This window comes from Rattus rattus, chromosome 8 (genome assembly GCF_011064425.1).
Source record: "Rattus rattus isolate New Zealand chromosome 8, Rrattus_CSIRO_v1, whole genome shotgun sequence".
In the NCBI taxonomy this organism is placed as follows: domain Eukaryota; kingdom Metazoa; phylum Chordata; class Mammalia; order Rodentia; family Muridae; genus Rattus; species Rattus rattus.
This window is the reverse complement of record NC_046161.1, coordinates 3,966,795-3,993,012: the sequence shown is the minus strand read 5'-3', so window position 1 is coordinate 3,993,012 and position 26,218 is coordinate 3,966,795. Positions and strand designations below refer to the sequence as shown.

Sequence of the window (26,218 nt, the reverse complement as noted above, 5' to 3'; positions counted from 1 at the left end):
TCCTCCTGCCTCAGCCTTGTGAAGGCCGGGTTATAGGTATAAGCCACGTGGCTGGCTCTGACACCAGAAAATTTAATACCTAATGCCCAACATTTTCCTTGAAAGACAAAGGAAAAATGAAACCCTACAACACTGAAACTCACACATGCTTAATGTTTTCTAGGAATACTGCACTTTAGACAGCAGCAGCTTCTGTGAGCCAGATGCCACGTCAAGGCCATGTTTTCACTGTGGGATTCCTGTCACAGCCGTGGAGGATCGGCAGCCAACTCTCGTGGTTTCTCCAAGCCTGGGCCCCATGCTGCAGCTGCAGCGTCTGCTCCAGTTCAGCAGCCAAAGCCCATGTGAGGTGCTCACCCAGACGCTGACTTCCCATCGACAATGTTCAAGACATCACAGGCAGCGTCGACAAACATGTGGGCATACTTAGTCACGAGTATCTGAAGTGGACAAGCTTGGGTTTAAAGTCAGTGTCTCCCAACTTTGATTTCTGTTGTTTTCTGGTGGCGATGAACCTGCCAGCTGGCCCTTCCCACCTACCAATATTGACGCACACAAAAAGGTTCCAGTAACAGAAACATCTGTGTTCTCATCAGTCTCTGTGTTAGTTTTAAGTCAGCTTGACACAAGCTAAAATGTCATGAGAGGAGGGAACCTCACCTGAGAAAATGCTTCCAGATCAGGCTACGGGTAAGCTTGTGGGGCATTTTCTTCATTAGTTATTGATGGGGGAGGGCCCAGCCCATTGTGGGTGGTGCCATCCCTAGGCTGGCAGTTCTGGTTTCTATAAGAAAGCAGGCTGAGCAAGCCAGGAGGAGCAAGCCAGTAAGCCCCCCTACACGCCCCTGCATTAGCTCCTGCCTCCAGGTCCTGTCCTATTTGAGTTCCTGTCCTGATTTCCAACGACGACGAACTGCAGTGTGGAAGTAAAAGCCACATAAATCCTTTCCTTCGCAAGTTACTTTGTCCATGGTGTTTTATCAACCCTAACTAAGACAGTGCTGCCAATAAAGCCCAAGTGCAAGCACACACTCAGCTGCTTCCATCGCAGAACTGAGGGCTTCATCACACTACTTCGCTTGATGAGGACTACTCTCCACGGCTTACATTTTATGTAACTACTCCATTACTGATCTCTGCACTAAACACAACTGGTTTGACGTCTTTAAACTTTTTTTTAATTGGATACTTTATGTATTTAACATTTCAAATGTTATTCCCTTTCCCGGTTCCCCCCTCCCATATCCTGGTCCCTGATTGTGTGTGGATGCTCCCCTTCCCACTCACCCATTCCCACCTCACTGCCCTAGCATCCCCTACACTGGGGAAACGAGACTTCAACAGGACCAAGGGCTTCTTCTCCTATTGATGCTGGACAATGTCATCCTCTGCTACATATGCAGTCGGAGCCATGGGTTCCCCCACATGTACTTTTTGGTTGATGGTTTAGTCTCTGGGGGCTCTTGGTGGTGGTGGTGGGGAGGCCTGTTTGGTTGATACTGTTGTTCTTCCTATGGTGTTGCAAACCTCTTCAGTTCCTTCAGTTCTTTCTCTAACTCCTCCTTTGGAGTTCCCATGCTCAGTCCAATGGTTAGTTGCAAGCATCGTTTTCTGTATCAGTAGGGCTCTAGCAGAGCCTCTCAGGAGACACGAATATCTGGCTCCTGTCAGCATGCACTTCTGGGCATCAGCAATAGTGACTGGGTTTGGTCATATGGGATGCAAATGGGATAAATCCCCAGATGGGGCAGTCTCTGGATGGCCTTTCCTTCAGTCTCTGCTCCACTCTTTGTATGCTGGTTGTGGTAGCACATGCTGGTAGGATTTGCTGAAAGAGGCAGAGGCAGGAGGATCACGAGTTCGAGGCCAGCCTGGGCCAAACTTTTTATTCTAAGAGCTATACTGCTATACTGTTACATAAGTTTGTTACATAATCAGGGTTTTATTTTATTATTATTTTTTTTTATCTATTTCCCATGGTCCTTAGAATCTAACTACTACTGACTTTGTGGCTGGGCTAATGTTCCAATTCCTCCACTTGAGGCCTTGGCTAGTTAAGGAAGATGGCTGGCTCAGGGCTCCTGTCCCTATTTCTAGGAGTCTTTGTTCGGGTTAGTCTAGTCTCACTGCTCTAGGTCTTCACCTCATCCTCGAATGGCCCCAGTGCCAGATGCTTCTCCCAGTATCTTCTCCTCCTCCACCTGATGATAACCTGTATCTTTACTGCCACGTTTATACCTGCCTGTCATTACAGCTTTTGTTCTTCCTACCTTCCACCTCAGCGGAGGCATTGTAGAGCTTTTATCTATGTCCAATTAAGTCTCTGTGCCTCTCGGGACCTGACATATATTGCCTATGTCATTTGGGATACATGAAGTACAAAATGAATCTGTTGAGTGCTGCCAACAAAGGAAGCTGGCAAACATCAGTGAGGCAGCTGGCGGTTTACATAGCTTTAAGAGTCTAATGACCATGGTGCCCTAACTCCAACCTTGGCTTCTCCACTCCCCCATGCTGGACTCGATCCTAACAAGGATGCTAACAGGTACAGAGCGCCCACAGGTGTCAGCTGCTGCTCCAAGCATTTTGCCTGAACTAATTGTAATCCTCGTGGCCCCAAGAAGCAGTACTGGAAGGAAATGGAGTCACAGACCTTAAGACGGTACAGTAACTTCCCTCCTCCTAACTACACAGTACAGTGCCACTCCACGGTGGAGGTCTTGCTTAGCCGTGTGAGACCTGGCTTCCACCCTCACCACATGGGGGAGGCAAGGGGGCAAAGCCAGAAACAAACAGGAACTGTCTAAGAGCTACAAGAGCCAAAGGGATTTATTAATCCCAAGCACTGTCTGCACCTTCCAGCCAATCGGACCTCTGCCTCCATGAACTTTAGGCTCTCCCTGTGGTCAGAACCTACTCATTTTTACTCTCCCTCTCATGCATCGGGAGGCACAGAAGGTCCCCCACCTACACTTGTAGTGACCTGAATGAGAAATGTCCCCCACAGGTCTTTGTTCTGGAACACTTGGTCCCCAGTTGGGAGCACCTGAGACAAGAGAGACTTGATGAAGGAAGTGTGCCACTAGGCCAGGCCCTGTCTGTCCCATTTCTTGTCCCCTCTACTTTCTGTGTGCAGATGAAATAGGACGGGCGTGTTCCCTGACTGCTGGGCCAGTTCGTGCTCCTGAGGCTCTGCACCCCTCTAAACTTCAAGCCAGAATAAATGCTCTCTTCCTTAGCTGCATCATAGAGACTGAAGGGAACTGAAACACTCTATGACCAACTCAAGTGTCCGAACTTTCAAGGGTCACAGTCCCGCAAAGCTTTCAGGTCCGCAAGCATTGGCCGAGCCCAGGTCTCTCCTTGCTCCAGGCTTTGCAGCTAACTGCAGACTTCCAAAGCACACAATAAGCTATTTTAAAAACAAGATGTCTGGGGACAAAGTGAAGGGAAGAACACCTGGGCTGGACCCCTGACCCTCTGTGGTGGTTTGACGAGAAATGGCCCCCGTATGTTACAGGATATTTGATCATACTGTGAACCCTGAGACTGTGTTATTTACTGGAAAATAATGTTTCTAGTTGTGGTGTGGCTCAGTCTTAGCACACACCTTTAATCCAAGAGTTCTCTGCTTGATTGTTATGAACAGGGTTACATAAAGTCAACCACAGGTCAAGAGGCAGAGCAAGTGGCCGGCTGACAGGAACAACATACTATCATTAAAAACCAGAGAGAGTAGGGGGAATCCAGAGGATGGTAGAGACACACAGGAAGTAGAAAGGAGGGACATTCAGTTTGGAGGAGGTTTTTTGCGACAGCAAGGGAGAGGGGCATTGCTTCTGGGATGAGACCTGAGGAGGAAGGTCGGCTGGGTGCTTTCTGTGCCTCTGTAAGCTATAGACTTTCTGTAGCTGTAAGCCAGCATCTGGCTCCCGAGTCTTCATTGGTAAAACAGAACCACTGAGATTTTGTTAAAAAGCAGCGCCCACAGGCCCATGGGGAGTGGCACCATTAAGAGATGTGGCTTTGCTGAAGGAAGTAAGTCACTGGTGGGGGCGGGGTAGGGGAGTGCTCTGAAGCTTCAGAAGCTCAAGCCAGACCTAGTGGCTTCACAGTCCCTTCCTGCTGCCTGCTGATCCAGATGTAGAGCTCTTAGCTACCTCTCCAGCAACATGCTGGAGCCCTGCTACCACGTTCCCCAACGTGACAATAATGGACCTCTGAACTGTAAACCCGCCCAGTGAAATGTTTTTCTTTGCAAGATTGCTGGGGTCACAGTGTCTCTTCACAGCAAGAGAACACTAAGATGTAAGTTGGTATCAGGACCTGGGTGTTGCTGGAACAGGGCGGACCATGCTTCTTGATGCTAGAATGTGGACTTTGGGTTAGAAAGCAGCTGAATGCTTTTAAGTGGGCCTTAATGGGCCATACTGACAGTGGCAACGGGGGTGATTTGAAATGTGGGGCCTGGCTAAAGAGGTTTCAGAAAGGAATTTTAGTATGTAAACCACATACTATTTGGAGAAAATATTTTATTTGGAGAAGAATGTGTCTGTTTTCTGGTCTTCGCCCAAAAAAATCTGCCTGAGGTTAAATTGAAGACTTATGGATTAACAGCTTTAGTAGAAGTGATTTCGAAACAGCCTAAGACTGACTGTGTGGTGAGTTATTAGTGGCCATTTTTATGCATATCTATAAAGAAAAGGAGCAAGCTCAGAAAGGAAAAATACAGAACACAAGCATGAAGCTAAGGGAATAAAGGGTGGTGACCCAGCTGAGCTTCCGGCCAGCGAAAAGGAGTTAGAGGAAAGTTTAGGATTTAATCCCAGCACTGGGGAGGCAGGAGGTGGAGTTCAGAGTTCAAGGCCAGCCTGGGTCTCCAGAGCAAGTTCCAGGACAGCCAAGCTTAGGCAATGGAGGAGACACTGAAAACAGAGCAGGAGATGCATTTGGAAGAGAAGGCCTTGCTACGGCTTCAGCAGGAGAACTCGGCAGCTTTGGCCACGTGTTCTGGCTTTAGAATCAGGATAAGAGAAAGGGGTTGTAGAATCTCCTGACATGAGGAAGGAACATGGCTGAGGCTAGGCATGTCAGGGGTGTCCTTGCAAGGAAGCCTAGAAAGGCCACTGTGCGGAGGTGTAAGGTGAGCAGAGACCGCCTCAGAGACCTCCAGATGCCTGAGATGCCACATCGACGGCTGAGAAAAGCTGCGAGCAAGGAGTGGAAATCTCAAGAGAACTAAATGTGCTGCAGTCCACAAAGTTAAACGGAGCTGGCGATCTGAAGAGCGCTCGCATTCAGACGTGGTGGTAGACTCTGGAGTGTGCCCAGCTGGCTTCCAGGCTTGCGTTGGTCTAGTATTTATTTCCTCACTGTGCCCCCTTTCTTCCCATTTGGGATGGCAATCTCTCTCCTGTGCCATTCTATGTTAGAAATATCTCATCTGCTTCTTCATTTTGATTTTAAGTCATTGCCATGAGTCTTCAAAGAGACTTTGGACTTTTAAACAGGGTTGCGACTGATAGATAATGAGAACTTCTGAAGTTGAACCAAATACATTTCTCTATTATAACATGGTTACAAGCATACGGGGGCCAGGGAGTGGATGTGGTAGTCTGAATAAAAATGGCCCCCATAGCCCACAGGTAGTGGCACTATTAGGAGATGTGGCCTTGAAGGAGTAGATGTAGCCTTGGAGGAAACGTGTCACTGGGGGTGGGCTTTGAAGTTTCAGATGTTCAAACTCACTGTCTCTTCCTGTGGCCTGCAGATCCAAATGCAGAACTCTATGCTTCTCCAGCACCATATCTGCCTGCATGCTGCCATGCCCCCGCCCCACCATGATGATAATGGACTGAACCTCTGAACTGTAGGCCAGCTCCAATTAAATGTTGTCCTTTATTAGGGCTGCCGAGGTTGAACTGTCTCTTCACAGTAATAAAACCCTAACTAAGACAACCCCTAACACCAAAGGCTCCTGTGTGGAAAAACTGATCCCTTATAGGATGGTGAGGTGTTGGAGGCAAAGGCCTGTAAGCCCAGCATTGGGGAGGATGAGCACAAGAACTCAGAAGAAATGTAACCCAAATTACAATAGAAATGCATCTAGAATCAATTTCTTCACTGGAACTATTCTATGCTAAAGAGTTCATGATATACATAATAATTGTTTTATTTATTAATTCATCTATCTGTTTAATTTTATTTGCAGTGCCAGGTTAGAACTCTGGGCCTCCTATACACGAAACAAATGCTCTACAATGGTTCTAAATAACCTTCAGTTTTCCACTCTGTTAAGGAATTACAAGAACTACGTTGGTTCTACACTGTGAGAGAGGGAAGTTTACAGTACCCACACTGTGCTGTGTTTTGCTGCTATGTAACATGGAAAGCCTTTCTTTTCTTAAACTAGAAAGCATGACAAAGAGAGCCTATGGCATGTCTAAAATAATGTTCTTCCCAGCAAGATGTCAGCTGAGGAAGATCGCTGGTGACAGCTCCCACTGCCACACCAGTGAGCAGCTACTCCTGTCCCTAAGTGCTAAGGAAATCAGTGGATTCGTCTTGAAACAGCTATTTCTAATCAAGGTTTATTTCTTTCAAGCTTCTCGGAAAAGAGAAACACAAATCAAGACCAGCGGTTAAAACTGAAAGTAGTAAACAAGGCACCAAGCACAGTGCGAGTCACTCAGCCACAAAGGCTGTACAAGGAAGGATACCACAAAACTAGACAAACGGTTGTGAAATAGCTAGACTCAGATTCTACCTAGCAGTAGTAACCTTGCATGTAAACGCATTAAATCCTCCAATTAAAAGACAGTGACTAAAATTGGGCAGAATCCCAAGTCTATATCAAACTATACAGTCTTTATAATAAACTAGTAAGTTCAGCTGTTTGGGCACACATAAACTGGAAGTAAAAGGTTGGAAGACAACATCCCATGAAAATGGAACCTAAAGGAGTGGCCTGGTAGATAAAATACGTGTTAAAACAAAAGCAGTCCAAATAAATATGACTATTACACAGTCTAGCAAGAAGTAACGGTTCTGAATGCACGTAACTCAACACTGTAGCTCCCAGACATCAAAGGCAAACATCAGTAGGTCTCTAGCCAACATTAGTCAACACTTGAACATTTCCTGGTCAGCATCAGGCAGCTCCCTTGTGCCTGGGTCTCCATGCAGAGGAGGAAGCGAGCGTGCTGATGAGTATCTGCGTGTCTACTTACTCCAGCTATTCACGGTCACCACAGAGTGCAAAGGCCTTACTGCCTACCCACTGACGGACACAAGCACTGTACTGCAGACAAAGGAGAACGGTGTGACCATCCTGTGACACAAATGGACTGGGGATCACGTAGTATGTGACATAAGGCCGAAACTGGGACTGACCAGCACCTGCTTACACACACTTACACACACACACACACACACACACACACACACACACACACACACACACACACACACACACACGAGGACTCTAAAGAGTTTGGTGTCAAGGCCAGGCGTGGTGGTGAGCAGCCCCAGGTCCTCCAGGCTACGGTAAGGTGGGCCACAAGAGACCACAATCATGAAAAATGGACAGACCTTGAAAAAAAATAAAAAGAAAAGGGAAACAAACCAAACTCAAACCAATGGTTACTGCTCTTGCAGAAGACTGCATTTGGTTCAGAGCACCTGCTGGGGTGGCTCACAAGCACCTACAACTCCAGCATGAAGGGACCAGGGCTCCCTTCTGGCCTCCATGGGAATCTGCACGTGGGTGTAAACAGATAATTAAAACTAAGATGGTTCTGTAAATGTTGATACTGTCGCTGCTGAGATGAGGATGGAAGGAAAGAGAGTTGGCACTAAGACACGTGCTGGTTGCCCGGAACCTCACCAGACAGCAACGCTCCGGAGATGGTTCAGTGGCTAACGGGCTGCCGACTTTTTTTTCCAAAGGATGTTTATGAAATGTCATCCAAAAAGCAATGACTGGAGAGCCATCTAAAACACAACTTGAATAAAGATGACAGCAGGGTTATGGTTTTGAAAAGCCTTCACGTATATTTATAAAGCACACAAAAATCAACATGCATACCTTCACAGGAGTCTTGCAAAGGGCAAAGTTTTAATTCCTGTCTACTTTGGAACAAATCGCAAATGATTCAATTTCATATTCATTTTCTTTCTTCCCCTCTCTCTTTTTACACTGGCATAAAAGGACTAATGGGGGTGAACTAACTTTGCAAAGGTTAGCTTTGATGTTTCATGAAGTTTCATGGCTAATCCAGGAACAGGTGCTGAGGACACGTGTATTAAGCTGACTTCAATGGAGTTAGTTATGACGGGACCCCTGCTATTCTCTGTAACGTCTCATGTTTCAGTTCGGAAACTTCAGCAAAGTTGGATTTCCCTGGAGAGTGTTCTCTCTTGACAGCTAATGGAAAGACTATGACGTTAAACAAGGTTAAGCAGTAAATCACAATATCCATCTCAGCAATGGCCTAGCTGCTGTTACTGCTGCCAGGCCGCTGCAGTGGGGCGTCTGCTCTGCTGTAAGCAGCCTTCTATGCAGTGGCCATTACCATAACATGGTCGAGAACCCGGCAAGGAAACATCCCTCACTTGCCAAATACCAGCAATTGTACTTTCTTCATTCTGCTACCTAATACTGCCATGCTGGTTCTGAGCAGGTAACTAAAGGCCCCTGAAGAGGAAATGCCACCCTGCTGGGGGCTGCAGGAAGGACACAGGACACAAGACATGAAGATAGGGACATAATATAGGCTGGAGAGAAGGCTCCGGAGTCAAGAGTGCTCAGGTGGTTTGAATAAAAATGGCCTCCAATGCTCATACATTAGAATGCACAGTCATCAGACAGTGGCACTATTTAGGAAGGACTAGGGGGCATGGCTTTGCTGAAAGAAGCGTGTCACTGGGGGCGGGCTTGGAGGCTTCAAAAGCTTACCCCTGGCTTGGCATGGATCTCAGCTTTTGGATCACTGTGTAGCTCTCAGCTCCGTCTCCAGCACCATAGCTGATTACTGCCATACCTTTGCTGTGATAATAATGGACTACAAAAGCCTCTTAAATACTTTCTTCTATGAGTTGCCTTGGTCATGCTGTCTCTCCACAGCGATAGAACAGTGACTAAGACAAGTGCTTACTGCTCTTTAGAGGACCCACGTTCCTAAATCTCAGAGTGGCTCACACCTGTACCTCTTCTGGCTTCCGGGGTAACTGCATGCATGTGCCAGACACACAGACACACTGGCACACAAACGCCAAGAGACACTGACCCATAGACACACCCACATGCAAAGAAGTAAAAGACTGCAGCAAGTTGTAAAGTGTATGTTAAATGTCAAAAGTGATAGGTAAGCCAACTGCCGGATTCCTTCCAGGATTCGGGAGCCTCTGGTGCATGTGAATCCTTTTCAGTGGCAAAGTAAACTGCCTATCTTCAAAGTGTCACCACCCCTGTCACTTCTATCTCTCATAGACAAGGAGGCACAGTAAGAGGGAGCCTCTCTTTTCTGTAGTCCAGTTCTTTCTTCTTCCTTATACAGTTCTGCCTCCTGGGGCTCTCTGGTCTGTTGTGACCTGCCAGTGTTCCATGTTAACTTCTCCCTTCAAAACAGTCTCTAAATATAGGTGGGTGTGGGGGTTAAGTGTCCGGTCACTGACCGGAATAACGAAACATTCGAACTCAGAATACCAGCTTGCAGCCCCTGCTCTCACCTGCTACACCCAATCCCTCAGCTGAGAGCTTGTGCATCTGAGTGCCTCCCACCACTGGGAGGGCTTCAGAGCCATTTGTACTCAGTCAACAGGTTCCTAATCGTGAACCCTGCTCTTTGAAATGTCAACCAAATTGTGGGATTGCCCACCTCGGAGTCTTTCTGTGGCTTCTGTTGAATTGTAATCAACATAATCTACTTCAGCAAGTCTCTGTCCAGTTAGGAAGCCTTGGGACCAGCCTTTTCTATGTTCTCACAGATAAACACTGAGCAGAGATGTTATCCTGACAGGAAGCTGCCGGGTGTCAGCATCCGCTGGAGAAGTCTTACCCAGAATAAAGCAGGACACAGGCTGACCTGGGCAAGAGGCAAGAGTCAAGGTTGCTTCTACACAGAATCTAATTGTGGCAACTCCCATGGTCACTGACTGCACCTTGGTGACTCCTGGCACCCAGGGCTGGAGTAGTCCGCACATTACTGCCGTCCTCAATGCAAATACACTTGCTCATTGCTCACTGTTCCAACAGTGATGTGTGCCAGGTCCTGCCCTGGGCTAAGATGGTGACTGAAATCAGCACAGCCCCTTCAGGCACTCTTTATAGTTAGAGTGATTGGAAGCGTCAATAAATGTAGCTTGGTGAGTCACTGGGGCGCGCACACGCGCACACACGCACACACACGCACGCACGCACACACACACACACACACACACACACGCACGCGAGATCAAGGACTGCTCACCGAGGAGTGGAGCTTGTGCACTCAGTGTTCCGCGCTCCGTGTGACTGACAGGTGAACAGCAGGCAGAGACAGGAGAGGACAGGACCTTACGTACCAAGAACAGTCTGGGGAAAGGCCTTGAGGCAGGGGAGCAGGGAGAGTCTGGAGAAGGAGGAAGAGGAGCAGAACCACTTGGGTTGTAACTTTTCCGGTGTTGGGTGCCAGGGACTTTATACAGCACCCACCTACCCTGTGCTGTCCAGCTAAGAGGAAAGACTCAGAGAGATTCCATGTCACCCATAGCGAACCCACAACATGAAATACACACCGTGGGTAGACACAAAAGCTGGTGGAGACAGCAGGCAGCCGAACCAGTTCTCAGAGCCCTCAGGCCGGTCTCTGAGCAGAAGCACACCTTATTAGCTTTCTTTTTTCCTTTTATTCTCTCTTTTTCCCTTTCCTTCCCCACCTCTCTCCCTTTCTTGGCAAAGTAGAAAGGGAACTCTATTCAAAGCAAAAGTCATAAAATACATTATCTGGTAAGAGTTAGAAGGGGAATCTGTGATCAGACTACATTGTATGAAAAAAATTTACTCCCCTGGTGAGCAGTCTCTGGCTCTTAAACTCCGGAAAAGAAGCCTCACACAGTGATCGTTCTCTCGCTCATGTGGCCTACTGTTCATCCTGACTACGCGGCCCACTCCGAATGTACTATTGTTCTTCTCTGGATAGCTATTTTGCTTCTCTTGTTTAAAAAAAAAATAGAAAGGAAGGGAGGGAAGGGAGGAGGGAGGGAGGAAGGAAGGAGGAGGACAATGGACCACACACGGGAGAAGTATATATAAGTACAGAGTCATAAAGTTTTCTAGTCCCCATGTTTCAAACACTGTGCTCATGAATTTCAGCTGGGAAAAACAACAAGAAAAACCCAAAAACACACATAAAAACAAAAACAAAATACCCAAAAGAAACCCAAAACTAACCAAAATCGAGTACTTTTAAAATTGTGCACACATTTACTGTGTATAACATGTTTTCGCCCACTGTGGAATGTCTAAGCCATGTCCTAACTCACACGTTTATTCTTTTAGCAATATTCAAGAATGAAACATTGTTACTGGACTGACAAGATGGTTTAGCTGGTAAAGATACTTGCTACTAATCCTGACAGCCTGAGTTCCATCCCCAGGACCCACAGGGTGGACAGAGAGAACTCTCTAGGAGGTGTCATCTGACCACCACACATGTGCACACGCACACAAAATAAAAAAACCAAAACCCTCAAGCAATGATGTTAACTATTTACTATACAAATTTTCCACACGAACCCTGAATTACCTTTATAACCAAAAACGGGGAAAAGTCACAGATAAACCAGCAACAGCAACAAAAAGAATCCCAGTTACAAAAGCCGAAAGTGTTGCTGTGCATTCCACAGTACCATACAGCAACCGACCCTGGCTGAGTCATAAGCACATGGGGCTCCTGATCACAACTTTAGTGTATTACAGACACGGAAACAAAGCCAGGCTGGTGACATCACTCTAGCTGTTGAAGATGAAGAGTGCAGTGGGCGAGACTCACTCAAAGACATTACACAAAAAAAGAGTACTCATTTGTGTGAAGAATTAACAGAGTGGCCAGGACCCCTGCTTCTGGCCACCTATGTTTTTGACAGCTACTATGTCATCATTTGGTTTCCCTGGCTCCTGTGCAGGTGGTCACTACTGATCTTGGGAGAAGGGGTTCACTCCAGTCTCAAGAGCACCAGCAACACGGTGCTCATACCAGTGATTTCTCCTTCCTGGAACATTCCTTCCTCTGGCATGGGTAGGGCTGGCTCTCTCCAGTCTTCAAGTCTCAGCTTAAACCATCCCACTTTATACAGGTCAACCCACACAGAAGAACGCGAAGCAGTGCTGTAGGCCTCTACTGCACAACCTATGTCTTATGCCCATAACCTATGTATGTATGTATGTATGTATGTCTGTATGTCTGTATGTATGTATTTTAACCTGTTCACCTCTTATCACCATCCAAAGTCATCTGTAATCCTCACTTCCTTATACTCCCATCCCATCTCTTGATGGAACATTCATGACTGCAAACACAGATCTGTTTTATTTAGTAAATGCCTTGTGCCTGAAATAGCACCAAGCCAAGTGGGTTATCTAAAAATACATCTGCTCACTAAGTGGGTATAACAGTGTGTGATTACTCCACTCCACAATCTGTGAGGAGGAATCTATGGACATTACACATTACCAGCAATCTTCAGGTGCCAGGGTACAAACACACGCACAAGCGTGAATGGAAGTAACAGCATGAAGAACTGAACAGGTTTAGTGTGGACTGGCTCTTCATGGAAGTTAGGGAAATGCTCAAATCAAGCCTATCTTTGTAACTCCCCCGTACCTTTTAAAGCTCTACTGTTTTAGGTTTTTAATGAGATCATTTTAGTTATAATTATGTGCACGTGTGCCTGTATGTGAGCCCTCTGATGTGGGGGCTGGGAACTGAGCTCAGGTTCTCCGCTGATGAGAACAGACGCTCTTAGCTGATGAGCCATCTCATACAATAATACACACACACACACACACACACGTACACACGCACGCGCACACACACACACATATACGCACATGCATGCACACGCACACACGCACACACACAGACACACACACATACACACACACGCACGCACACACACACAGACACACACTCATACACACACAGACACACATACACGCATGCACACACACACGCATGCACGTGCACACACACGCACACACACAGACCTTCCTTCCCTCTAAAATAGGTCAGCAGGAAACGACACCCACCTAACAGACAAATGACATATATTTAAAGCAGTATTGTATTTATCAGTGATAAATACTCTTCTTGGGGATATCTTCCTAGTCCTTCTCTCCCCACTGAAAAGTCTTCTGTATTTTAGTACCATTTCTACAGATACTGAAATTCCGCAGTCATTACTATGATACACCAGGGGCACAGCAAGGTCCCCCCAGACACCAACAAGAAAGGCGGAGCTGAGGAGAGCACAGCAGAGTTGTGAGGGTGAAACATACAGGATTCTAGGGGCCACTGGGATACAAGCTCCATGACCGGTAGGTGCTCAGAGTCACCAGCTTGAGCCAGGAGGACTGCAGGTTCAAGACCAGCCTGCATCATGCAGAGAACTCGAGGCAGGCCTAAGCTGTGTTATATGGCGTGGTTAAATGAAGAAATGAACAATAATGTGAATCTTCATAATGGCAAGCACTGCAAACTTAGGGGTGAGTCAGTAATTTTATCTCGTCTATGTTCTGCTGTGAGAATATTAAACACAAAATACTTGAGGGAGTGAAGATGTAGCTCACTTTGTGTCCTGAGCACTCATATTGTGATGGTGTATCACAGACATGCAGGTAAGTACTGAGTAAGACCAGAATGTCTTCCAGTTTCTAAGTAAGTCGGCATGGAGGACAAGGCCATTGAGAAGATGCCCTGTTATGCAGTATGATTAACTTTAACCTGCAAGCTTGTGAGAACACAGCCCCAAGAAGGGGCTCATTTGTCCCAAACTGATGCAAGCTTGTGAGAACACAGCCCCAAGAAGGGGCTCATTTGTCCCACACTGAGTGTGAGCTGAGGGCCACTGTTCACTGAAGCTGGCAGGTTGGAGTGTGATGGGAAAGAGTGCATTCGGAGGAAGCCAGGACAGTGCTGAGGGGCTCTGCTCACTAGAGGGCCTGCAGAGTCCCACATTCATAAGCCATATGCAGAATATAAAATACTTTCCTGCAGTATTAAAAAAAGCAGTATGTTTTGTTTTGGTTGAGACATGGCTTGTACTGCTTACTGTTTTCTGTCAATTTGACACAAGCTTCAGTCATCTGGGAGGAGGGAATCCCAGCTGAGGCTGAGGTTGTGTCAGCTTGAATACACTTCCCCGGGTAGCATGGCTATCGCTAGATAGAAGGAAACCTCGAATCCTTCAAATTTACCTGTCACATTAACATTGGCAGTCAGCAGAGGCACAGAGTGGTTTCCACTTGGAGAGCCTACAAAGATAAAGACGTTCGTTATTAAAGCATACTGAAGATTTAACTTGGTACATAGCAGGAGCCCTCTGACCTTTATTTAAAGGTTTAGGGCTCCACGGGGTCTACATTTTGAAGCCAACTGTCTGACCATCTTTGTGTGAGAGATATGAAGAGTTGCTACACCACTGGAAAGACAGTACGATGGGGGCCCCGAGGAGGAGTTCAGGCCCACATGGCATAGTTGCCAGGTTGATGAGCCATCCATTGGACAGGCTTACAGACAGGGCTGCAGTGGGAGGGACCAGGGCTTTGAAATAGGAACTGTGAGCTTGAAGAAGCTGAGAGGCCTACTTAGCTTATGTGAATCCCGCATGCATACATCCCTAGCCCCAGATACAGTGAGTCTCTGAGCCTGGAGCTGGTATGCAGGGGAGGGGGAGGGAACTTGCAGCCACAGATGGGCATGGCCTACGGATGGCAGTGGTATGGGGGAGGGGAGGTAATACCACAGGAAGTTCTGCTTGTACTACTGTTGCTATGAAACATCCTGGAGCTGTCAGTGAGTTTGAGGCGGCATTGTTAGACCTTTCACACAGAACACAGAAAGCTTCCGTAGCAACTTGTCAAGGTGCCTGCAGAGGTGATCAGCTCGTTCTGGGTTGTATGGACCACTCTGGAAAGGCTCTCCTGGTTCATGTGTGCCTCATGGTCTTAAAACCACCAGCACTCCTAGTGTCACTCAGTGGAGAGACGACATTTGTAGGATTCTCATTTTTTCAGTGAAAATCTAATTTTTAAGCTAGTATCTTAATATTTCAGTAGGTCAGGGGAATTAAGAGAATACTGTGCACCAGGTAAGCAACATTTCAGTGGCTTACTTTGGAATCTATAAAGACTCCAACCCACAAGGGAAGGGAGCTCAATTAATACTATTATTGTTCCTTGTCACAAGGACTGACCCTACTTTGAGTCACTCCCTGGGTAAGGAGGCACAAAGATGTTATTTATGTTTCTGACATAACTCACTCCCAACAACCCCCCTCACTCAAAACAAACAGAAGAAACTAAAATGCAAAGAAAAGCCAGCAATAATAACTGAAATCTTTAGCAACTGTGAAATCTGTTTGCCATGTATTTCCCTCTGGTTCACATGATCGTCCAGCATGAGAAGGAACTATCTGGCAGGTATCAAGTTGTGGCCAATAATACTATGTGCTAATGGACAGAGGTTTCCTTCATCTTAGCCTTGTGGTAACTTTATGACAGGAGCATTGTTTTACAGCAACACCAACTGAGGTCCACAAAAAGCTACTCAGCTCTTTAGCGAGCCTGGATGTGGACTGGATCGATTAACTGCAAAGCCATACAGATCTATGCTCCTCCTCTCATATCTTCCTGGTGTTACATCATCAGCTGCTCCTTCTTCAGCCAAGTCATCCTGATTCCTCCCTCTTCTGGTGTCAAGGTGCAACCTATTAGCAAGCAATGGGTCCCACTGCTATGATACTCAGTACATCTCCGTAGCATGGTCAACCTGTGTCTGGACTGCCACACAGGCCTCAGTTACTGTCACTCCCAAGATAGCATTTCTGGGCAAAATATTTGAATGTTTGAACAGACACTTGCACGCATTTAGATACAAGTTAATAAAAGTTATTTCATTCCCCTAAGGTTGTTGAAAGTGAATTTGTCACTTGCCATTAAAAAATATACTAACAGCCTCCCAGCCTGCCTCCCAAATGCTAGAACTAAAGATATGTGCCTGGAATCATTATTTATTTTATTATTTTGGTGTTTTGAGACAGAGATTCTCTATATAGCCCTGACTGTCCTGGTACTCACTATGTAGACCAAACTGGCCTGACCCTCAGAGACCAACGTGCATTGTCTCTGGGATTAATGGTGTTTGCCACCATGCCAAGTAGAAGAGTAATTTACAAAGCCGGAAGTTCATGGCACCATTCCCTCTCTTCTACAATACCCTGGACGGTGATGTGGGATGAAAGCAGTAAAGCTGATACCAGCTGATACGGGCAGGCAGTGATGTGAAATGGTTGAGATTGGATTCTGCTCTGAAGCCAAACGTGTATTTCTTGTTTTACTCTAAGTTAGCTTACTGCGTGGAGTCTCGGATTTCTCAGCTGTAAAATGGATATGGTTGGTGAGGTTTTCCAAGGGTGATTTATAAACCTCAATTTAGCATCGTGGTGGTTGTGGGGAACAATGGCAGGAAACGTACCTGGGGTATTAGTTATGTTTCAGAACACTTAAAAACCACCATGTATTGTAATGCCAACTGTACCAATTACATGCCACACACAAAGATTACAACAGTTATTTGGTTTTTGGTTTGCTGTTGACATTTTTAGAGATACTGTCTCCTTTATGTAGCTCAGGATGGCCTTAAGAAATGCTCGATTAGCCAGAGGCCTCGTCCTGACACTCCGTAACAACACCTTCTTTTAGCTCAGTTTGAAGGTACTCTACAGAACTGAATTAATTGATTCTATTAGTTCATGAAATCAGGGCGTCAGAGCATTTCAGGTTTTCTAAATAGCGCTAACCTCTCTAGTGAGACACTCATAAACACTACATAGTGAGAAAGTCCAACAGCAACAGCCACAACAAAAAAATGTGTTCGGAGGGCAAAAGATAGAAAAGGGCACTCCACTTCGGCCAGTAACTAGTGAGAGGAAAAATCAGATGTATTTGTACAAACAAGGCAAGTAGCTGGGGAGGGTGACGGCCTCCTCCCATAAAGTCTACTATTTGCTCTAAGACAGAGTCTCAGCGTAATTATACTGTCCATTCTTTCCTTAACTGATCTCAGAAGTAGGTCTGCAATTCCAGTTTGTCACAGGTACAAGTCAAAAGAGCAAACATAAAATATAACCAATCGAGATGAAGGGGCACTATAATCCCTTAAGTAGAGTTAGGAATATCAGAAGACCAAGGCTGTCTTCAGCCACATAGGAAGTTCAAAGCATGGTTGGGCTGCAGGGTTACAAGAGAGCCTGATTCAACAAAACAATGAAATTCAGCACAACAAACAGAAATAGGGTTGTTTAATTCACCGGATTATTCCAGCAAAAGCAGCTGTTGGGCCCAAGTCATCTGCTAAAGTAAACTGACTGGTTATCCACAGAAGAGACTGAGAAAGAAAAAAACAAAAAAAAACAAAACAAAACAAAACAAAAACAAAACAAACAAACAAACAAAAAAAACCCAAAAAACAAAAAAACCCATAAGGGCTGAACTGAAAATCACAAAGCCTTTAGTCATTTAAAGTTTCTTATCCTAGTTTACTATTTCTCTAGCGACTGGATTCTAGTAGGTGACAGGGGACAATAGAATTTTCACAAACTCAGAGTTCTTCTCAAAGTGTCCAAAAGGTCAAGGTCTCAAAGGGAAACAAAACCTCCAACATGTAAGGCTGTTAACATCATCTTGTTATGACCTTAATGATGACGTCGTGGGCTCCGGACCACAGAGACCTCAAGGCTCTGCGCTGGTGACTCGCTGCGGTAGTGGCCACGGTCCGAGCACAAGCATCACCTGCGCAGGGGAACGAGGTGCATACACCCAAGGTTCCCACCTAGCCGAACTGGCCCCGATCCAACTTGAAGCGTCTGGGAGGACCTTCGGCAGGAAGCTGTGTGGGTAGAAACTCAGACCTGTTTCTGCGGCGGTCAGCGGACGTATTTCAATCTACAGATCTTGCTACCAGCCACAGAACTCCAGGGAAAGGTTGAGGACCAACTTGGGTCTTCGGCTGAAGGGCCATCCCAGGGAAAGGGAACACGTTCTGCGCACCACGCTGGCCTGCCGCCCCCAAGCAGGGGAGGGCCGGAATCTCGTTCCGCAGGTGGCCCGCGGGCAAGTGAGACATCCGCCCCAACTTCAGTTCCCCCTTCGCCCGCGGAGTCTACCGCAGAGGCGTGGAACTTTCCACGCGGACGCCGGACGTGGAGAGGCAGGCCGCCGCAGCGCGCTTCCTCTCCGCCTGCGGACTTACCCTGAGCATCGGTCTCCTGCGCCACGGCCCCGGGCAGCGCCAGCACCTGCAGCGCGCCCAGAAGCAGCGCGGCCCGCGCGCACAGCGCCATTGTTTCCAGGGCCCCTGAGCGCCCGCAGCAACAGCCCGGCGCCCAGAGCTGCCCTCCGCGCCGTACCGCTCCCCAGCAGCCGCCGCCACCGGTCCCCCCCAGTGACCAAATAGGGATAGGGCCAGGAGGTCTGGGGCGGAGCCAGGGCGTGGTCCGCAAAGTAAGGAGGGGCGTGGCCCACAAGAGAAGAGGCAGGGAAAAGCTGTGGAACCAAGAGGGGGAGTGGCTCTGAGAAGAGGAGTTCTGAGAGAGGGCGTGGCTTATGGAGGCGGGGCAAGGGGAGAGGCATCGGGAGGGAGGGGCGGGGCTCTCAGAACAGTCCGACGGAGCAGATAAGAGGCGGGGCTCTCGGAGGGGAGGATGAGGGCGTGGCTTTGGGCATGGCGTGGTGTGGACTAAGTGCTGAGACCGCTGTGGTTCTATGTCTGCCATTTGAGGGATAGTCGTCTATCAGGATGTCCTGAAGACAGGCTTTATATAGAAGTTTTCGGGTGGGGATTGGCGCGCATGCGGCGCAGAGTAAGAGAGGGAGTCACAGTTGAATGATTGCAGAGGCAGCCTCTCAGAGGAGTGTAGGAGGATCAGACTCAAACAAGTTTCAAAGTAACCATCGCGATCTTTGATCTTCCTACTCTACTATGCCTACTTTTTTTTTCTACAACTATGGAAAACCTTGTAGAGGGGGGCAGTGCGGTTTGCAGACCAGTTGGAAACTTAGCACCTATATCCTAGGTCACTCTCTTCTAGAGTTCGCTGATCCTTCTCAAAAAACAGCCTGCTGTAAACTAGATTTTTGACAAAATCCCTCGTAAGCCATAAAGCCTGCTCCCAAAGACTGCATTTTGATTCCGCTCAGAACTCTAAACTTAACAGACCCAGGGTTTTGCAGCTCTCTCACACCTGATCCAGGGCACTTCAAAGATAAGCCAAAAACTTTGTTATGAGAAACACTTTTTGACTGCTACTAAAGTTTCTCTGTTATAGATATATGGTAATCCTGGATTTATTAGGCCACCTGCTCTGCATTTACAAGACTTATGAGGCTGCAATCAGCCAACCTGAAAATACCAGCATCTAAAATGGGCTTTAAAAAACAGCTTTATGGGGTTGGGGATTTAGCTCAGTGGTAGAGCGCTAGCCTAGCAAGCGCAAGGCCCTGGGTTCGGTCCTCAGCTCCAGAAAAGAAAATGTATAAAAAAAAAACAGCTTTATGTTAGGATTTGGTGGTTCTATTTCTGAAGAATCTAGCCAAGTGGAATAGGAAGGAACATTCTGCATACAGAATGAATGTTTGCCGACTACAGAGGTTGAAGCCCAGTGCTTGGTGTGGTGATTTAAAAAGATGGGCTATTGGAGAAGTGGCTGAGCCAGAACAGAGCTCTCAAAAGTGAAGAGGTCTGAGGAAAAAGTTCACTCCTGCTGTTAAGAAACAGTAAGAAAACAGCCTATGAAACCAAGGGACCTTTAGCAGACACCAAGTCAGTGGCTGCATTACCTTTGACTTCCCAGGTGGAGGAGAAATGTTTAAAAAGAACTGATGTAATCTAACCTTATATCTTTAAAAAAATCCCCTAGCTGGTGTAGCAGTACACACCTATAATTCCAGTACTTAGGAGACAGAGGCAGGAGGATTGCTGCAAGTCAACGGTCAATCTGAGTAAGTTCCAAGCTGAGCTGATCTATAGTGATACCCTGTCTCAACCAAACTAGCCAGGAATGGAGGCACGGTCCTGTACCTCCGTTATTTGGGATGCTGAGGGAGGAGTGGGAATTCATGGGCATCTTCAGCTTTTTAGCAAGTTTGAGGCCAGCCTGAACTATATCAGACCCTAACTCCACAAACCAGTCAAACGAACAAAAATTACCAAAATGAAACTTCTCCTTGCTGTAACTTCTATACCAGTGTGCAATGACACACACATTCCCATTGCAATGCTCTTCTCAAATAAATACCATTCTTTTAAACAGAGGTTGACACTTGCTTATTGCATGGCATCCACTGAGAGGTTGACATTTGTTTTGTGCAGGGTGTCTACTGATCTTTCCTTGTGTGCAGCTTCCAGGGATCTCTCCAGACTCCCTTTACATTTTATCTTCAACCATCTGGGCAGTTCTTTATGCCCTAATCCTCCTCCTCCCAGCTAAATACAGATGCTGTGAGTCTTTTGCTTATGAAAATGGCTTACAAAGTACTTATTGAATGTTTAGTTTATGATGGACCATAACTTTATGGTGTTTATAATCTAGTGGTGAGATAGATGCTAATGGACCCCAATGAAGGGGGTTAAAGTGGGTTGGGTTTAGGGAGGTGGCTTAATCAGTGAAGGGTTTACTGTGCAAGCATGAGGACCCAAATCCAAAACCCCCAGCATTGATGTAAAAATGTGTCAGATGCCTGTAATCCTAGTGTCAGGAGTAGAGACAGGTGGTTCCTGCACCTTCCTGGCTAGCCAGTTGGAATGTGTCTAGTTCATGGGAACACTATCTCAAAATAACTAGTCTCTACTAGATAGGGGAAACTACCCAACATCCACTTCTGGCCTCCACACACATGCACATAGACTTCCACATGCATACAAGCACACATATACTATGTAAACAGAAACTTGGTTTCTAGTCTAAAGAAGGTAGAAAGGAAACTGGTGGTTTGAAGAGTTATGGCCCTCAGAGACTCCTGTTTGAATGCTTGGCCATAGGGAAGTAGCATTACTAAGACACATGCTTTGTTGGACTATATAGCCTTGTGGAGGAAGTGTGTCGCTATGCAGGCAGGCTGTGAAGTTACGTATGTTCAAACTATGCTTAGTGTGGTTCAGTTTCCTTCTGCTACCTGCAGATCAAGATGGAGAACTCTTGGTTCCTCCAACATCTGCCTGCTCGCTGCCCACCATGATGATAATGGACTAAACCTCTAAAACTGTAAGCCAGCCCCAATTAAATGTTTTCCTTTATAAAACTTGCTGTGGTCATGGCTCTTTGCTCCAATGAGACCCTAACTAAGACAATAACCTAGTAAACTCGTCCCCATTACCTACATTATAATTTATTTTATAACCGTTAAGGTCTAGTATTCTAATCATTAGTAAATGCAGAAACAGGATATTTTTATGGAAGATTCTCAAAAATGAATCCATATACTTTATTTCTTGATATATGTTTAATAAATGAAATATTTCATTGCTTTCAATAATCATGCTATTGGGTATAAATTTGTTTTATTTAAAAATAAAAAGGCTATTTTATTTTCAAATTATATATTCGGCACAGTAGTGAATCTTTATTTTTCTGAAATTCCAAATTCTAATGAATTTTTTATACAAGTATGCAAGATTATGATTGACAACATTCCTCATAAAAATGTGGAAGGAAAGAACCAAGCTCCAAAGTTGTCCTCTGACCCGCATATGCACACCCACCCACAACCATAAATAAAACATTTAAATAACAATAAACAATAAAATATTCATGAAGGACTGGATTTGAGTTGCTTTCCACACAGGAGCACCAGAGGCTGCTTCGTGATGATTCTATAAATGTTACAAGGACTCATGTTTTCTTAGCAAAACTTTCCGTATGGCTTGTCTTATCACCACGACAAAGTATTCAGTGAAAGCAACGTGCTGAAAGCTGTACTTTGCCTCACAGTTTGAGAGGTAGTGTCTGTCATGCAGGTATTTTATATTATAGTTGAGGATAGGTTTCGCTATCCTGGATTTTTTTGTTATTCCAGATGAATTTGCAAATTGCTCTTTCTAACTCTATAAAGAACTGAGTTAGAATTTTGATGGGGGATTGCATTGAATATGTAGATCGCTTTTGATAAAATGGCTATTTTTACTATATTAATCCTGCCAGTCCAAGAGCATGGGAGGTCTTTCCATCTTCTGAGCTCTTCTTCAATTTCCTTCTTCAGAGGCTTGAAGTTCTTGTCATACAGATCTTTCACTTGCTTGGTTAAAGTCACACGTAGGTGTTTTAAATTATTTGGGACTATTGTGAAGGATGTCATTTCCCTAATTTCTTCTCAGCCTGTTTATCCTTAAGTAGAGGAAGGTTACTGATTTAATTTTATATCCAGCCAATTTGCTGAAGGTGTTTATCAGGCTTAGTAGTTCTCTGGTGGAACTTTTGGGGTCACTTAAGTATACTATCATATCATCTGCAAATACTGATATTTTGATATCTTTCATTCCAATTTGTATCCTTTTGACCTCCTTTTGTTTTCTGATTGCTCTGGCTAGAACTTCAAGAACTATATTGAATAAGTAGGGAGAGAGTGGGCAGCCTTGTCTAGTCCCTGATTTTAGTGGGATTGCTTCAAGTTTCTCTCCATTTAGTTTAATGTTAGCGACTGGTTTGATGTATATGGCTTTTTACTATGTTTAGGGATGGGCCTTGAATTCCTGATCTTTCCAGGACTTTTATCCTGAAGGGGTGTTGAATTTTGTCAAATGCTTTCTCATCATCTAATGAAATGATCATGTGGTTCTCTGAGTTTGTTTATATAGTGGATTACTTTGATAAATTTCCGTATATTAATCTATCCCTGCATTCCTGGGATGAAGCCTACTTGATCATGATGAATGATTGTTTTGATGTGTTCTTGGACTCGGTTTGCGAGAATTTTACTGAGTATTTTTGCATTGATATTCATAAGGGAAATTGGTCTGAAGTTCTCTTTCTTTGTTAGGTCTTTGTGTGGTTTAGGTATAAGAGTAATTGTGGCTTCATAGAAGGAATTTGGTAGTGCTTTGTCTGTTTCTATTTTGTGGAATAGTTTGGATAGTATTGGTATGAGGTCTTCTATGAGGTCTGATAGAATTCTACACTGAACCCATCTGGACCTGGGCTCTTTTTGGTTGGGAGACCTTTAATAACTGCTTCTATTTCTTTACGAGTTATGGGTTTGTTTAGATAGTTTATCGGTTCCTGATTTCACTTTGGTATCCGGTATTTGTCTAGAAAATTGTCCATTTCCTCCAGATTTTCCTGTTTTGTTGAATATAGTCTTTTGTAGTAGGATCTGATGATTTTTTTTAAATTTCCTCAGATTCTGTTGTTAGGTCTCCCTTTTCATTTCTGATTTTATTATTTTGGATACACTGACTGTGACCTCTGGTTAGTCTGACTAAGGGTTTATCTATCTTATTGATTTTCTCAAAGAACCAGATCCTGGTTTTGTTGATTCTTTGTATAGTCATTTTGTTTCTACTTGGTTGATTTCAGTCCTGAGTTTGATTTTATTTCCTGCCTTCTATTCTTCTTGGGTGTATTTGATTCCTAGAGCTTTTAGGTGTGCTGTCAAGCTGCTGATGCATGCTCTCTCCTATTTCTTTTTGGAGGCACTCAGAGCTATGAGTTTTCCTCTTAGCACTGCTTTCATTGTGTCCCATAAGTTTGGGTATGTTGGGCCTTCATTTTCATCAAATTCTAAGAAGTCTTTAATTTCTTTCTTTATTTCTTCCTTGCCTAGGTTTTCAGTGAGTAAAGCATTGTTCAACTTTCATGTATTTGTGGGCTTTCTGTCGTTATTTTTGTTATTGAAGACCAGCTTTAGTCTGTGATGATCTGATAGGATGCATGGCATTATTTATATCTTCCTGTATCTGTTGAGGCCTGTTTTGTGACCTATTATTTGCTCAGTTTTGGAGAAGGTTCCATAAGGTGCTGAAAGGTATATCCTTTTGTTTTAGGATAGAATGCTCTATAAATATCTGTTAAATCCAATTGGTTCATAACTTCTGCTAGTTTCTCTACATCTGTTTAATTTCTGTTTCCATGATCTGTCCATTGATGAGAGTGTGGTGTTGAAATCTATTATTATTGTGTGAGGTGCAATGTGTGATTTGAGCTTTAGTAAGGTTTCTTTTATGAATGTAGGTGCCCTTCCATTTGGAGCATAGATATTTAGGATTGAGAGTCCATCTTCGTGGATTTTTCCTTTGATGAATATGAAGTGTCCTTCCTTATCTTTTTTGATGACTTTTGGTTGAAAGTCTTTCCGGGGCCACCCAGCCTGCTTGTGACTTTCTTTGCCTGAGCTAGGTGTTTTCTGCTTCATGGGCCCTTGTTTCCAAGTAGCACATGTGGGGGTTACCACCAGCCAAGAATACTGGAGACTTTCTGCTAGCTTGCTTCTACACAAGAATGAGTTTTAGTCTATTGTTAGTTAGAAATTTCAGGATATTGAAACTTATTGTAGGTAAGAAGTTTCTGGGAAATCAAAACTTATGCCATTGGTTTCTGATGTGACATATGTTTATTGTTACCCTGACTATCAGTTTGTATTGTGTGATTTTTTTTTTTTGCTTCTAAGCAAGTGCTTTTTGCTTGATTAAATGAGAATTGATCAGAATAGTCTTGTCTCCATTTCTCCCGCCTCTTGTCCCATCCATCCCACTCAGCTCTCCAGGGTCTCCATTGATATTCCCGTGGGCTGGGACACTTGGTGCCCAAAGTGTGGGGCCTGGATACAGGGGTCTCCGTGAGGAAGAAGACTCAGGTGGCCAGCATTATATATAGAAATTCCTTTGAACGCCATGGGAGCCTGCTGTGGCCAAAATGAAGGTGAGTGGTAGAGTCTGATTATGGGACAAGCATTAAGCCAACATGAGGTCTATGGGAGACAGTTAAAGGCATTAAAGATGCAAGGAGTAAAGGTAAAAACCAATGATTTATTTAATTTTTTTGATTTTGCTAAGGATCTTTGCCCTTGGTTTCCTCAAGAGGGAACTATCGATATTAAAAGATAGAATAGAATAAGAGATACTCTTAAAGACTTTTATAACACTTTTGGGCCTGAAAAGGCTCTTGTGACTGCTTTTTCTTATTGGACTCTAATTAAAGAATTAATAGATTAAAAAGGAGACTTGCCCAACAGTAATAGCTGCGATATCACAACTCGAGGAGAATCTAAAAGATTCCTCAAAGACCAATAAGGTCAAAACACAGGGAGAAGAGCAAATTGACCTAATTTCCCTAGAAAGTGAGGATGAGGGTGCACAAGGGGGACATGAGGGTGCCTGAGGGCAGAAAAAAGGTTCACAAAAAAGATGATGAAAGAGAAAAATCTGGTATTAGACTCAAGCCAGATGTGAGACCTAAAAAATGTCCTCCTCTTAAAGATCTATCTGACCTCGACAATGAAAATGACCCAAAATCAGCAAAAGTTCATTGGGAATCCTTAGAAGATGAGGAAGCCAAATACCACAACCCCAATTGGCTTCCGCCATTTTCTCTGCCACCTCCTTATAATTGGGCCTTTGCGCCTACTGTAATGGCAATCGTTGACCTCAAGCAAGAGTTGAAATAAAAAATCACTTATCTTGAGGAACAAATAAAGTTAGAGGAACTTTATCAATATTTGATTAACAAACTATAAAAATTAAAAACGGGGGATAAGTCTGTGACAGATACAAGCTAAAAAGCAAAAACAACTCTCCCTCCACAGCCGTCAGGATAATTCGTACCAAAAGATGCACAGGGACAGCCTTGGAGACATCACCAAGGATTTGACTTTAAAATTATCAAAGAATTAAAAACTGCTATTGCCCAATATGGTGCTACCACTCCTTATACTCTGGCCTTTTTAGAATCAGTGGCTGAAAACTGGCTCACT

General features: G+C 45.0%; 1 protein-coding gene across 1 annotated transcript in view; it reads right to left on the bottom strand.

Annotated features, from left to right (window-relative positions):
- The window catches only part of Tmem123 (transmembrane protein 123), a 28,302-nt gene extending 9,582 nt beyond the window's left edge, over window positions 1–18,720 (bottom strand). Inside the window, exons 1-2 of the mRNA XM_032909915.1 lie at window positions 18,510–18,720; window positions 14,456–14,512 (exon numbers count right to left, since the gene is read on the bottom strand). Coding sequence (XP_032765806.1) covers window positions 14,456–14,512; window positions 18,510–18,600 — 148 coding nt within the window. The 5' untranslated portion in view covers window positions 18,601–18,720. The remainder of the gene's footprint in view (window positions 1–14,455; window positions 14,513–18,509) is intronic.
- Window positions 18,721–26,218: the final 7,498 nt, after the last annotated feature.